The sequence below is a fragment of the Arachis hypogaea genome, chromosome 5, assembly GCF_003086295.3.
Source record: "Arachis hypogaea cultivar Tifrunner chromosome 5, arahy.Tifrunner.gnm2.J5K5, whole genome shotgun sequence".
Classification (NCBI taxonomy): domain Eukaryota; kingdom Viridiplantae; phylum Streptophyta; class Magnoliopsida; order Fabales; family Fabaceae; genus Arachis; species Arachis hypogaea.
The window spans coordinates 97,714,278-97,729,616 of NC_092040.1; the positions used below are offsets into that span (position 1 = coordinate 97,714,278).

Genomic DNA, 15,339 nt, shown 5'->3' on the forward strand with positions numbered 1-15,339 from the left:
TTGTTTAATCTTATAGTTGTCATAAAATTATTTTTTAAAAAAAATTTAAACTAATAAAAAAAGATATATGAATATTTATATCTTTGATACATCATTATGCAATTTTTTTTTTAAAGATTTGTGTGAATATTTTGCATAAATTCCTGGTGTTATGCTTTTTTTTTCAGAATAAATAAATTTTCTAAACTTGATAGAAGTAAACAACTAGTAGTATTTATAATCAGTACAGATTTTAATGGCCCAACTTTAATCATTTCACTAGCTCTCCAAATTAATCCTTTTTCTTCACTCGATTCTCCAATTAGGACTAATTTAAATTTAAAAGAACACACTAAAAAGTAGTGATTAAAAAAAATATGTGCAATAACAAGCCCTTTTTCTTTTTTTTTTAAGGGTCGATCGCCATGGTAATAATTGAATATTAATGTTCATTAAGAAATAAATAAATCTAATAATTATAATGACGCACCTTTTTCTATAATTAATTAGTTTAAAAAATAAAATAATGGTCGTCATTGAGGGAATTCAGGGAAAAGTAATGGGGCAAATTGAAGAAGTTTAGTGAGATTTTGGTTTTGCTAATGCATTATCAACAAAAATATTCAATGTATAAAAGCTTATAACATTATTTATACTTTCTATTAAAATATTTTACTTCGGAAACCAAAAACTATATAATTATATCATAGGAGTAAGTTTTTAAAATAGTCCTTGGCCTTTAAAATATCAAACATATTAGTCTTTAATAAAATCAAAAGCTAAATTAGTCTGTTATTTTAATTTTTTTTTTGAAAATTTAATCCCTTTATGAAACTAACTTTTTTTTAAATAAGGTAGGGCCAAATTTTTATCATTTGTGAAAATACATTAGAGTAATATCTTTTATTCTATTAGAGACTAATGTTATGGTTCAGTATTTCTATAAATTTTTTTTTACAGTATTTCTTAATTCGATACAAGACAATATTTAATTTTCGACACTCTATTAAGCGGATAAATAAGCTAATTACTTGATCAATCCAAATTAAATATGAATGTAGTATAATTACTTAGTGAAATATCTATGGTAAGTGTTTTTTTATTTTTTCGGTCAATATTTACCCTAAAGTTAGTAGTACAAATGAGTGAATAGATCTTTGAATTTTTTTTAGTTAAAAGAGTAAAATATAATCTCTAACCTTTTAATGTTTTTTTTTTCATATTTTTTTTAATTTTATTTTTTTCGCCTATTCCTTCTCAACTAGACATTCTAAATAATTGAAAAAAAACAAGGTAGGCACAAAATAAGCAATCTTTTCAAGTATTGCAGAGACACAAATTTATGTCTCTGTAGTGTTTGAAAAAGTTGTCTATTTTGTGCTTATCTAAGAGATCACATTTTACTCTTTTAATTATTAAAAAAAATTAAAATAATTCATTCTCGATGGTAATTTATGTGCCTATTATACGTTGCACCCAAGTTCAAAAATATTAAAAAGGAATCTTTTAGTATTGTGTGGATAAATGTGTAATGTGAGTGTATTGTGATTCCTAAAATTGGGATATGACCAATTCATCTGAAAAAATAAAACGTAACAATAGAGTACAAAAACAAGTATGAAAGTTTTTTTGGGGCTAAGGCTTCAGCAGTTCAGCTGCTACTCTATTGTTACGTTGGACATGGGTTTGTGACTATAGGGATCAAAAGCATCAACCCAAACCACAATTGCTAAACGTATGCTAATGAAAAGCTGACAGTGATTCCCCCAAATATGTTTTTGTTTAGTTAGGTTGCAAAACAAAACCCATTTTAATTTTTGGGAATGAAAGAAAAGGAGTACTCGGAAAGAAACACTATTGTTTTGCCAATTTTTTTCCATTTCTTTTTTGATGGGCCCAATTCAATTTCAAGTTTGGGCAAGTAATAAATTTCATATTTGATTCATATAACCAAAAACAAAAATTTCATGTTTTACTTTATTTTGTCATTCCGCAACTTTGCCTATGTCATAAAATTAATTTTTCAAAAAGATTATTACACTAATTTAAATATATTGTATTCAATTAAGTAAAATTATGCAATGAAATATATTATCTTATACTATGTTATTAACTTGTAACTAATATCCCGTTGTAATTTTATGTTTGTAATTAAATCCTTAATATTTATAATTTTTTTAATTTATTTTCTATAAAAATATAGCTAAAAATAATATTATGTATCTTTTGACATTATTTTGATACGAGAGAACTATTATAAAACTTTTTTAAGTAAAAATTTAATTACAATTTTTTTATAGGACCTATTTACAAATGATAAATATATAGGAAATTGTGAATTCATTAAATCGAATAAAAATTAAATATTTTTTACTTATTGAATTTAAATATTAATATATTATTCATAGTAAATTTGCAAATTTGACTCATTATTTTATTTTATTATTTTGCACCAAATCATCCTCTATTATTAATTTGAATTCAATTTTAAATTAGTGTTAATATTAAAATTTTAACATGAATGATAATAACTCAACTCCCCGGGTTATGCTTTATTTGAAGACGTGAATCATTATGAATTGAGATTTAAGGAAGGTAATTATTCTAATGAATATATTAAAAATATTTTTTTATAATGATCTTAATTTAAAAAGTGTGGCTTATTTATTTTATCTAGGGATGGTAACGGGTACCCATGGGGGTGGGGGGTTTCCGCCCTCGTCATCCGCCTCCAAAATATGTTTCCGTCTCTTTCCCGTCCCCGTTACGGATAACGGGGACTCTGTATTCGTCGAGGACCGAAGTCTTCGTGGATATTCGCAGAGTTCTATAACAGACAATAAAAATTAAGAAAAATAAAAAAAATTGAAAAATATTTAGAAAATAAAGATCCCAAATTACATTCAAAATCAGCCAAACATAATAACATATACATAATCCACAAACAACCAGACATAATTCATCACATCATAAAAATATAATTCTCAATAATTCTCAAGCCTTCTTCATCTTGTAGTAGTTGTAATGGTAGTGATGTGAATTTCGATTTACTTGAATCCTACAGACATAAATTACAGAAATCACAAACATAAGTCATGCAAATCAGAATCAGAATAAAAAACATAAATTATAATTAACCTAAATCAAAGAAATTATAACACAATCACATAAATTATATAAATCAGAATCAAAATAAAAAAATGTAACATAAGCACATAAAATTACATAAATCACAGAATTAACAAAGCATCACACATAAATCACAAAAATTAAAATCAGAATAAAAAACATAAATTATAGTTAACCTAACTCAAATCAAAGTAAAAAAAAAGTAAAATTTCTGATGCTTCAAACCACAAACTAAAACTTAATATCAGAATCACAAACTAAAAATTTTTTATGCTTCAAATCAAAATCAGAATCACAAATGCTTCAAATCAAAGTAAAAAAAGAAATTCAGAGTTCATAGAAGCTACCTATCAGACGGAAGAGCAGAGGGTCGGAGATCAGTGAAGATCGGCGACGGCTGAAAAGTGGCGTAGAGGCTCTGACATTTCAACGGCGAAGACAACGAAGATTGAGAAGTGGCGTAGAGACTTGGACGCTCTTACGTATACGGCGAAGACGACGACGACTCACTGCTGTTGTGACGTCGAGACTGAGAGGAGAGGATCTGAGCGTTGTCGGTGAGGGGCTCAGGGGTAGGAGGTGGCGGTGGCGGTCGACGGTGATGAATTTGTGAGATGAAATGGTTTGAAAAAATAGAGTTGAAGGGAGGAGAGGAGAGGACAGAAGGGAGGAGCGTAATGCAATGTGAATGACGGCTAGGGTTTGCTCCAAGCCTCCAACTCTCATATCTTATACATATATATATATATATATACATATATATATATATATATATACATATATATATATATATATATATATATATATATATAAAAGAGGCATTTTAGTAGTTTCTGGGATTAAACGGATCCCCACGAGACGGGTACTATTGTCTCCGTCCCCGTCCTATATAATAAATAGATTCCTGTTTTCTGTTTTTGCGGGTTCAAAAAATTTTCCATATCTGTTTTTTGGCGGGTAAATTCCCACGAATACTCGTTCCACCAAAAATTTTTGTCATTCCTAATTTTATTATACTTTAAATCAAAATAATATTTTTATAATATATAAAGATCAAACTCTAAAATCTGTTATTTAATAATCAAAATAAAATATTTTTATACGAAGACAGTTATAAAACTTTTATGGACCTAAAAGAGAGTGACATCTATGTAACTTTGCTAGAAGCACAATGCCAAAGATCCTAAGGCATAATATAGCCTATGAAGGAGAACATAGAGCTTCCAAGTGTTGTTAAAGGAAGCATAAATAAAACAACTCAAAAAATATAAAATATAATAAAGATTTAAAAAAAAGATAAAGTTCTCAACCTTTATGTGTTGATATATATGTAGGGAAGATTATACATATAGCTCATAACTACCTTGAAGTATATTCCTGTTACTTTATCAACTGGTTTCGTATTAAAACATATCATATGCTTTAGTTTTTTTTTAAATGATATTTGAGATGCTAAGGATTAATTCGTCACGAGTTTAAGCTCGATTTAAAAGTTTATCGTTGATTAATGAATTACTACATATATAAGGTGAAATTCGAATCTTCAACACTTATTTAAATAGATAAATAAACTTATTTAAATAGATAAATAAACTGATCACTCGATCAACTCAAGTTGATATATGCTTTAGTTATTGCGACGATCTTGTAACCTTTATTTGGGCGAACCAAGTAATGCATGCCACATAAAGAGGGGAAGTAAAGATAGCATTATTCATCATTTTATTGTTGCTTATCTTCCCCTCTCATATTAAGTCAAATGTATGACAATGCCACAGCACCATTCAGCCACAAAGCCATATATAAAAGCTAATTTAATTTAATATACTTTGATTGTGGTCCATCTTTTCCACCAACTTCATATAAGTGTCCTCAATCCTCATTGACTTGTTCCATTTCAACCAATCCATGCCTCAGCATATATGTACGTCAGTAATAATCTATTGCCATATATATTCTCAACATCGATCAAGGTTCTCATCATGTAGTATTATTGTAGGATCACTATTGGTCACGGAAATTATATATGCATACATATTTTGGTTATATTAAATTAATAAACACGTGTATATATGTAGGAATTACCAACATTGCCGCAATGCCACCCGCACAAAACCAACTTTCAGTCTTTCACATGCATTATATTGTGTTTATTTAATGGATTTTCTATTTTCGTTTGTCGATACGCGTCAATATCTAGATTCTATTACCACAATCTATTAATTAATTGAGTGCGAAAATAATTTAAGTTGGATTAGTTTAATGATTAGTTTACTAGTTTATTTAATTAAATGTTGAAAATTTGAATTTTATTTTATGTATGTAGTAATTTATTAGCCAATAATAAACTATTAAATAAAACTCAGTACCACGACGAATTAATTTTTATCAGATACCATATATAAGAAAAAAAGAATATTTTGATAAAAAATTTTGATAGTAGGGACAAAAAAAAGATATATATATATATATAATAATAATAATTTTTATAATAAAAATATTATATGTATATAAAAATTAGTTATTAAATTATTTATTAATTATTATGTATTTGTATATAAATATGTGTATTGTTTAATTTATTTTTAATATATATACCTAGGTAGTTATTTTTGATGTAAATATAACCTGATTAGTTTTTATAACATCTAATTTTATAAATTAAAACATTAAAATAATTATTTATAAATAGAGTAAAGTATATTTTTTGTCTTAAAGTTTGAAAAAAGTTTTAAAAATATCTCTAAGTTTTATTTTGTTTTAATTTTGTTCCAAAAATTTTCGATTTGTATCAAATATACCCCTTACGACTAATTTTTCAAAAAATTTAAGATCGATTCAACAATAATTTCATAAGAACAATCCCTCAACACAAGCAAATCAAACATGATTTTCATGCATTGTTATATTAGTCTTAAATTTTTTGAAAATTTAGCCTTCAAAAGTATATTTGATGCAAATCGAAAACTTCTGGGACAAAATTGAAACAAAATAAAATTTAGAGATATTTTTAAAATTTTTGCCAAACTTCGGGGACAAAAAATATACTTTACCCTTATAAATATCTGTCTTTTTATATAGGATAATGCTACGTATTCATATTTTTTTGTTAACCAAGTCCGATCAAATTTGTCTAAGACAACAAAAATCATTTATGACTAATATTATTTTAAGTTTTATTGCTTAACTTGGTTAGATTTAGTTCATAAAAAGACTTGGATGTGTAATATTGATTCTTTTACATATATATATATATAAAAGTAAATACTTATTTAAAAATTTACTTCTTATACAATTAGAAGTCAAATCTTATTGAGATTTATAGTTGAAAAAATTCTTTCAATTAATGTAGTTGTTACAGAAAAAAATTAAAACTAATATAAAAAAAGATAAATATCACTCTTTCTAGTTAATTTCTAAAAAAAATACAAATTTAATTTAAATTGAGAATTGATCATTTTAATGACATCTAATATAAAATTTTTAAATTGACTATAAAATACCAAAAATTGAGTAAAAAATTAATGTGGGGTCAAATTTAATAATTTAGTGGGGACAAATAAATATTATTTTCATATACTACTCAAAAAAAATTTTAAATCGTAGTGGGGGCGATTGTCCCCACACTCATATACATACATTCGTCCCTGTCTCTCTGATTATTAATTATTATAAAGAAATAAATATTGCGTCGTTGTTTTTAAAGGTAAGTGTGATCAACACTGATTCCTCCTCGCTCACAACTTTAGTGGTAGTTTTTCCGGCGACCTTAATGCAAAATCCTCTTTTAAAAGTATCACATATTTTGTGTAAGATTGTCAAACGAGTCGATCTAGCAGTTTAAGCTTTTGAGTAAACGAATTAGACTAATTATATATTAAGTATATTTACGAACTTGCAAAATACAGATCTGGTTCGTTTAAAGAAAACTTATCGGTTTAAATAAATGGGTTTGTTTATTATATTTTTTATTTTTTCAAATAATATTTTTATTTAGATTAATACTTCAAATAGGTCTCCAAAAATTTGGCCATCTCATTGATTTGTCCCCCAAAAAATTAATTAGATTCCAGTCTCTAAAATTACACAACTAGAAAATGGATTAATACAGACAGATTTACAGACAGATTTAATCTTTATTACAGACGGATTTTTGGTTACCGACGAAATTACCGACGGATTTTGTCCCTCTGTAAAAGCCCCGTCGGAAATTATTTACCGACGGATTTTTTTCCATCGGAAAATTACAGACGGATTTTTACCAGTTACCGACGGATTTTCCCTCTGTAAATTCTCCCTCCATTTCCTGAAGGCGACGAACTTACAGACCGATTTTTCCGTCTGTAATTACAGACGGATTTTCAGACGGATTTTTCGTCTGTAATTACAGACGGATTTTCCGACGGATTTTTCGTCTGTAATTACAGACAAATTTTCAGACAGATTTTTCGTCTGTAATTACAGACGGATTTTCTGACAGATTTTCCGTCTGTAATTACAGACGGATTTTCAGACGAATTTTTCGTCTGTAATTTAAACTTTGGAAAATCATGATTACAGACAAAAAATCCGTCTGTAAATCCGTCAGTAAGGTAAAATAGAAAATTTTTTTAATTTTTCTATTGGAAAATAAATACTTTAGATTTGTTTTCTAAATTTACTCCATCAAACACACTGTAAATTGAAAAAATGAAAGCCAAAAATCACATAGATAAACATAATATTCATTACATGATACCTATAAAATTGGATGTTATTTTTCAACACCATTATTCAATATCTCACTGTCTCGATAAAAAAATACCCCAAAATTTCTTTTAAACTACAATAGAGAAGGGCAGGACTTTCAGCCTAAATTTTAAAACTATTTCCTCATGCTCTCTTTAAAGTTTAAACTCTCCGATCTAATCTGAGTTACATGATTCTTTACTCCATGGTAAACTCTTGTGTAGCTGAAACTTGAAAGTATTTGTTCATCTAGTTCTTCTTCTTTGATTTGTTTACATTGGACTGAGTATATGCAATTTCCTGGTGTCAAAAAATAGGATATGGACAGATTTCAGAAGCCTTGCAATGTTTTATAGGATTAAGAAAAAGTGAAGGAGGATAACAAAAATACAACTTTAAAATAGAACTGCAAGAGAGAGATGCTTGCATGCTCTTGAAGCACATTTAATTTGTTCTTCAGGAACACTCACATTTAAGAGAGATGCTTGCATGCTCTTCAATCATGGTCATACACAGAATGCATAAAAACAAACATGCATACAAGTTATTTGTCAGATTGAGTGAGATCCAATTCTTAGGGAATGAGAGCAAATATATCTGCATAGCAAACCTAAAAAGATTCAACCAAGATCACAAGTTAACTAGATAAGCTTTCTAGAAAAAGGGGGATATATACAAATTAATAATTTAAGGGACTAGCCATTGACCCTGAAGAAGGAATCTCAAACATAATAACAGTTTGAAGTTATTTAATTCCATGCAGATGTATCATTTAGTTAGCTACTGCCAGCAACAGTTAATCGTAGATGCAACTGTGCCATAACAAATTATAAAAATTAATTCATGCATAAAACTCAATCATCACAATTAGCAAAAATTATTCTAATACCAAAATTATAAAATAAAAAGAGGTATTAAAGTCTGGTACACAAGCATCCCGCATAATGCAGGGTCCAAGCAAGGGGCATGCTCAAAGAAAAAAGGGAAAAAGATAAATTAATAATCAGTTGATACTTGATAGCATTACACAGGAAAGTATTGGAACACAGCAACAAACCTTATCAGCAGCTGCCTGCAATGTCAAATGATCTCCCCATTCTCCAGACCTGTTATAGTGGACAGAAGATGAATGAGTAAGTTGGAGGAAAAAAGCCCACTAAATATGACGACAAAGGTCACTCATTCTAGGGTAAATAATAAAGGTAATAAGTACAAAAAGCTTAAATAATAAAGGTAATAATAATAACATTCAATAGTGTAAATCAAAGAAGTGGTAGCCAGAGATACCAACATCAGCTGCAAAATGAACCAATATCGTGTTATTTTAGGAACTTGACCCTGAATAATTGGAGCATAGTAGTTTAGAGAAAGCATTCAAGTACAAACGAACAGGCCCATTGCAAAACTAAAGCTATATATATATATATATATATATATATATATATATATATATATATATATATATATATATATATATATATCTTTCACCGGATTTTGAATTCACAAGTCACATGAACCCACATATTAAAATATAAACATATACACACACATTAACAATATATAATGTAGTACCAGTAAAATAAAAATAAAAAAAGGAAAAAAGAAAAGATGATTATGCCGCAATTACTAATTAAATAAGAGCAGGCAAGAGAATGTCAATGATGCGAAATATACAGTCAAAACCAAATAACAGAAAACTGCAAATAACTATTCCCTATTGAAAATTATTTTAGTTTACTTCCATTCACCAAATCATTCAGATATTTAGGCAGTGAAACAATTTTATCTACTGCACTAACCCCAACAGATGAAATAGACAATGACACTTCTGAATATCTTTTTCACAAAATTTGACACCAAGAATGCAAGCATAAGGTTTGTTAAAACATGAGAAAGACATACCCCTCCATTCTTGCTCTGTATAGGTCCATGAGAAGCCACAACATAAGACTGGAAATAATTCGGCACTAACATGTTGGATGGAGAGAGACCATATTGTTGAAAGTAGGCAGGTATGGAAAGAGAGAAAAACAATGATAACCCAACAATGATGATATTACTTAAGACCCATGTTTTAATATCTTCAAAATAAAGAAAGTGAAAAGACAACCATAATTCGGGGAAAAAAACACTTTCTCTTGAATTTTAATTGATGCTGCCCAGTTCAGTGCATGATTCTCAACAAACATGAAAGATATTTTTCAGTGATGTTACCTTCTCATTGATATTCCTGGCAACCTCAAGTGCCTTTGTGTAAGCTTCACCAGCAGGAACACAGTAGTTGGCAAGTCCTGCAGTAAATGGAATGGTACATAATGTGTTGTGTTCAAAGATATTCTTGTACCTCCAAATTTTATTTTTCTAAAGAACACAGTGGAGCATATACAATAATCCAATAATGAAAACAAAAAAGAGTGAGGTGAGTGATGTGTCACAAAATCTTAATACGACAAACATCTCATTCATTCTCTCATTTTCAACGTTATTAACATACAAATGCATGTTGAGAAAGGTTACTATAAAACAATACAATACACACTGTCCTGCAAGAGATATATATATATATAAAGCTGTTGTGTTGTATATGTATAAAGACAAATATCACTGTCCCTTTCTTTTTCATCAAAATGGCCAAACCATGTAAGTGGTGCTACCTTTTATTTAATTTTTAGAGAAAAAATGAAGAAATTAAACTATATAAGATAAAATAGGAAAGCTTTCATCAATGTGAAAATAAAAAAAGGAGCTAAAGTGGATTGTTGATAAAAAATTGTTCCTTGGTGCTCAAATCTAAGGAATCAGAATGGAGTTCTCAAGTGGAAAAGATGGAAGCAGATATCAGTACTTTCAAGTCTACACTGAACACCAAAGAACAAGAAATAAGGGAGCTTCAAACAGAACTTGAAAAATGTTTTTGTGCAATTGAAGAGAAACATATGGAACTCTTGATCTTTAAATCGCAACTTGCAGAGGCTGACTCCAAATCATTTTTGGCAGAAACTGATAAAGCAGTTTGTATCAGTGAGAATGAAGATTTGCTTTGTCTTAGTACAGAGCATATGAGATTGAAACCATATAAGCACACATAAACACACCTAAGCATGATCAAAATGTTTATCGATAATCTCAATTTCAACATCACCAAGGGCCAAAGGAGCTGCCATGAGCAATGCAGTCAAGTATTGACTGCTAATTGATCCAGACAACTTCACTTGCAAATAAGATGAATAAAAGCATTTGAAAAGGATCAAATAAACACCGGTTACAATATTTTTCTTCAGAGAAGTTATAATTAAAATACCATATCTATGTAAAGTTATTGAGAGTTTGTAAGTAACTTTAGAAAATTAAGCAATCCCATTTCGAAGGACAGTCCATGACTCAGTTCTCAATTTGACTGAAAAATTATAAAAGTGATGGATAAAGTTTGATAAGAAAAATCCTCATCCAACATTCCTCTCACTATTTAATTCAAGAACCAATCAGTGGCTTGTAATTGTCATTCTAAAATAGAAGAAAGATCATTCAGTATGTTTTATCCAATGCATGTTTTGTCCAATACCAGTATCCAATGCAAACATTAAGGACATAAGAAAATGACATTGAATCCCACACCTTTGCTTTCGGAGCGAGACGAGCCATGAGAGCTGCAGCAGCATTACCAGCATTGTTCTCCTCTATGAAACTGATGGTTGAATTGATGACAAGCAAAGTGATAATACCAACAAAGTCTTGCCAATCAGAAGGCTTACCCTGTATAATAATAATAAGAGCAAGTACAATTGCCATTATAGCAGCAGCCTCCATAACCCAAGAAAGAGGATTTCACATAAATCCCAAGAACTTCAAAAACTTGCTCTCCTGAAAAACACAACCCAGAACAAGATAATTTACCAAAACAAAAAAGGAGAAAGAAAAATTCATGTGGGGGTCAATGAAATGAGAGAAAGGTTAGACCTTTTTCTCTTCAAGCTTGTTGTGGCAAAAAATGGCGAGTCTTTCCTCAGCAGCCTTGCTGCTGAGACCTTCTCTGCTACATCTCAGATTCTCAAAAACCTCCTCAATAGGTATGTTTTCTTACATTCATTCATCAAAACAAAAAAAAAACAAAAAAAAACATCAATGAGGATAACAATTAGACCAAAAGAGACCCAATAAATGATAGTGATTCAGATCTATGTTACCAAATCAACAGTTTCTTTGAGAACAGCCTCTAACTCCACGGATTTGTCCCCCTCTCCAACTTAAACTACAAACTTTGACAAGCTTTATTTTCAATGTATGTTTCAAATTATTCAGTATCACTAGAAAGAGTTTTATCCAACTAATATCATTAACTAAAGGTTGCCTTGGAAACCTCTTCTGCATTTAATCGTGCCAATGTCCAAGGACTAATTTTGACTGCTCCAGGATTCTTTCTCTTAGATGGTTCTTCTCTAATACTCTTCTTTCCAAGTGAGCTTACGGAACCGGTTTCTGGTGGAATTACATCAAACTGCAGCCAATGAAAGCAACATATGGTGCCATGTAAGAAAATGGAACACACAAAAGCACCAGGGATGTAATGTCTGACAAAGAAAGCACATTAATACCAAAAGCAAGTTGAATTTTTTTAAAAAAATGTTACCTGATCTTCATCTGAATGAATGGAATCTGCTGCAGCAGAAGAAAACTTTACAACAAGCACTGTACAAACTCTAGCTCTAACAATTCCAATAAAAATAATATACACTGAAAATGACAGTGAAATGAAAATATAAGTATCATGACAATTTAGAATATTTTCTCAAGATCAGTGATCATCAACAGTGCTGTGGAACTCAATTTGGTGCTGAATATAAGTAGCTTCAGCACTGAGAACAATTTAATAATTCTTATTTCAAACATATCAAAGTAAATAGAAAAGGCTTGATAGTATTCGGCACAAACCCTTTTACTATTAAATAATTGAATGATAAAACCTACTAAAGTGTGACCTTATTCATATCAATTGCAAATGTTTTCCCCCAATTCAAATTCAGAATAAATGAACATTTGGTTCTTAGTTTTGACTCATAATTATTTAGCACTGAACTTTATGCACTGATATTATTTTCAGTTTAATCACACACGCCGTCAGCATCTCTATAGGTCAAAGAAGAGCCACACACCTTATTCTTCACTGAATAAGACCTATGACCATGGCTCCAGTGTGTTCCACGCACATTTTCTACCCATACATCAAAACCTTGATCTGCAAGGATGAAGCTCAATGATTGTTCAGGAGTATTTAGAAACCATGCATCACCTTCCTGATCACGTCAAATAGCATCAACATATCAAAATGGAGATTCAATCAGATTGTTTAAAACTTCAAAAGGGACTTCACTAAAGCCTGAACAAGTAAACTTGTAACATTAATCTATATATATATAGTACCAGTTGGTGGGAGAATATTAGAAGAAGATGATAAAAGGGCAAAGCATGCCTGAAGCAATCAAAGAGATACTTGTTGTTGATGATCCACAAATATCATCATCAGATTCATCAAAAACCAAGGATAATTTCATTAGGGACTTTGATATAAAGCCTAATGTCATATTATATCACTCCCACAAGTAGAAGCAAAAGCACAATTTGGTTATTGCACTACATGAATTAGAAAGGAAGTAGAGAGACAAGTATAAAGGTTCATGAATCTTTCTATTTTCAATCAAGCAAATTCTAAAATCAAAGAAAGAAACAGTATCCTTCTTACAGAAGTAAAATAGTATCATGTTTCAATTTGATATTCAGAGCTTAATCAGAACAAAAAAGAGAAAGGAAAAGGAAAGCAAAGAGAACAAGGAAAGGGGATGCAATGAGAAAAGTGAATGGAATTGACTATGGACTAGCGAATTACCTGCATGCGCGAACAATAAGTGAGGAGAACATCCCAACTGATCCATCGCCAATGCCTAGCCTTTTCTGTTCTAGTGCAGCCACTTCGACTTTGTTCCTTAATATTTGATAGAATAATAATAAACACCCTGTATTGATCCTAGTAACCGCACAAAATTATTTTTTTTAGTTAAAACTTAATTCATCCATCCTAAATTCCTAATTATACTTTCTTCGTAAGAGTGAGTTTGTTTTTTTTAGACCTGACAAGAAAGAAAGCAAGTATTAAGTATACTATGCACATTCTCTTCATGTCTCAGCTTTCTCTTCAATTTATCAACCTGTCAAGTTTGAAAACATTAATTTACTCTATGTACTGAAAATTTATTTCACTAATAAATTATCACATACATCTTGTATCAAAGCCATTTTCCTTTCTTGATTTGATCGACGCCCATTTTTCTGTGCAGCCATTGCTTTGCTCCTTCTACTTTCCATCTTGTCCTACTTTGCACATTCAGAGATAGAATCTTTGAAAAGCAGCAAAAAGAAAGAACTAGCTTGAGTCTCTGATATGTTTCTTATGACAAGTAAAAGAACCAAGCTTCCACTTTCCAGATTCGGATAATATTCAAAAGAGGAAGAGAAATTCTATCTACATACTATAGTTAAAGTAGTTTAAGCATTGAAATCAAAACTCTTTTAGTGTATAGTGTATAACTGATTCTATCTTACAAATTGCCTAAACCTAGCTAAAACTGGCGCAGAAAAATTGAGCCCTAAGATTTATCGGCATAATTTAAACAATGCATACCTAAATCAGCGTAATTTAAACAGCTACTGATAGTTGCTCTGGTTCTCTTTGGAGCAGGAACGATTGGGATCGGGTCGAATTCCATCGATTTGCTTGCGACAGAGCGCGATAGAGCAGCAACGGTGATAGAGCAGCGACGGAAACAAAGCGTGACGACCTTGAGTCTGAAACGCCCGCGAGAGAAGCGATATACAGGAGAGATAGAGAGAGGTCGACGGCGAGACCAGCCGTGAGAGAGGTGAGACTCAGTGAGCTTGAGGGTGAGAATGGCGAGAGAAGAGCGAAGAAACTCAAAGGAGGGTTAGGGGTTCTTCATCGCGGTTAGGGGTTCTTCGACGGAGGCATTGCAAGCGCCGGCGACCGGCGACGTTCTTCGTGGTGGTTAGGGGTTTTTCGTGAGGCACAATGAAGAGACGGTTAGGGTACAGTGAGGCACAATGAAGACAGGTTAGGGTTAGCTAGGTTAATCGTCTTCCTGAGGCACGATGAAGACGGTGTTCATCTTCATGGAATGCTTTGTAAATGGAGTCGAGAGAGAGAGAGAGGGGGTAGATTAGGTTAGAGTTATTTGTGAAAGGTGCTCGAGAGAGACAGGGGGTAGATTAGGTATAAGTTTTTTTTTCGGCGGAAAGTTTTAAATTACAGACGGATTTTCCGTCTGTAATAATTTAATAAAATGCGCGTTTTGCCAGCTTAATTACAGATGGAAAATCTGTCTGTAACCATTCTGCGAAAAAAATTAATTTTTCTGACGGAATTATAGACGGATTTTCTTTTCCGTCTGTAATTTATACTAATCTATTTTTTTTGTTTTCCGACAAAAAAATCCC

The 15,339-nt window shown here is 30.7% G+C and overlaps 1 protein-coding gene and 1 long non-coding RNA gene across 51 annotated transcripts; both read right to left on the reverse strand.

Annotated features, from left to right (window-relative positions):
- Positions 1-2,825: 2,825 nt before the first annotated feature.
- LOC112799788 (uncharacterized) lies at positions 2,826-3,828 on the reverse strand. The gene is made up of 2 exons (XR_003201218.2): positions 3,456-3,828; positions 2,826-3,037 (listed from the first exon to the last, which is right to left on the reverse strand). It is a non-coding gene; the product is annotated as an uncharacterized lncRNA (long non-coding RNA).
- A 3,961-nt stretch (positions 3,829-7,789) lies between these two features.
- On the reverse strand, positions 7,790-15,096 carry LOC112802150 (ATPase 11, plasma membrane-type). Of its 50 annotated transcripts, none has more exons than XM_072237538.1 (14): positions 14,510-15,092; positions 14,107-14,199; positions 13,959-14,036; positions 13,718-13,855; positions 12,987-13,069; positions 12,464-12,567; positions 12,021-12,331; positions 11,794-11,912; positions 11,452-11,697; positions 10,051-10,127; positions 9,739-9,786; positions 8,894-8,942; positions 8,307-8,433; positions 7,790-8,136 (listed from the first exon to the last, which is right to left on the reverse strand). In XM_072237538.1, coding segments are annotated over exons 9-14 (495 nt in total). In that variant the 5' UTR covers positions 11,644-11,697; positions 11,794-11,912; positions 12,021-12,331; positions 12,464-12,567; positions 12,987-13,069; positions 13,718-13,855; positions 13,959-14,036; positions 14,107-14,199; positions 14,510-15,092; the 3' UTR covers positions 7,790-8,134. The 50 variants fall into 50 exon arrangements, with proteins under 50 accessions (XP_072093639.1, XP_072093634.1, XP_072093630.1 ...); XM_072237533.1 differs by having other exon boundaries at positions 12,987-13,127; XM_072237529.1 differs by having other exon boundaries at positions 12,987-13,127; positions 14,107-14,225.
- Between the last annotated feature and the right edge of the window lie 243 nt (positions 15,097-15,339).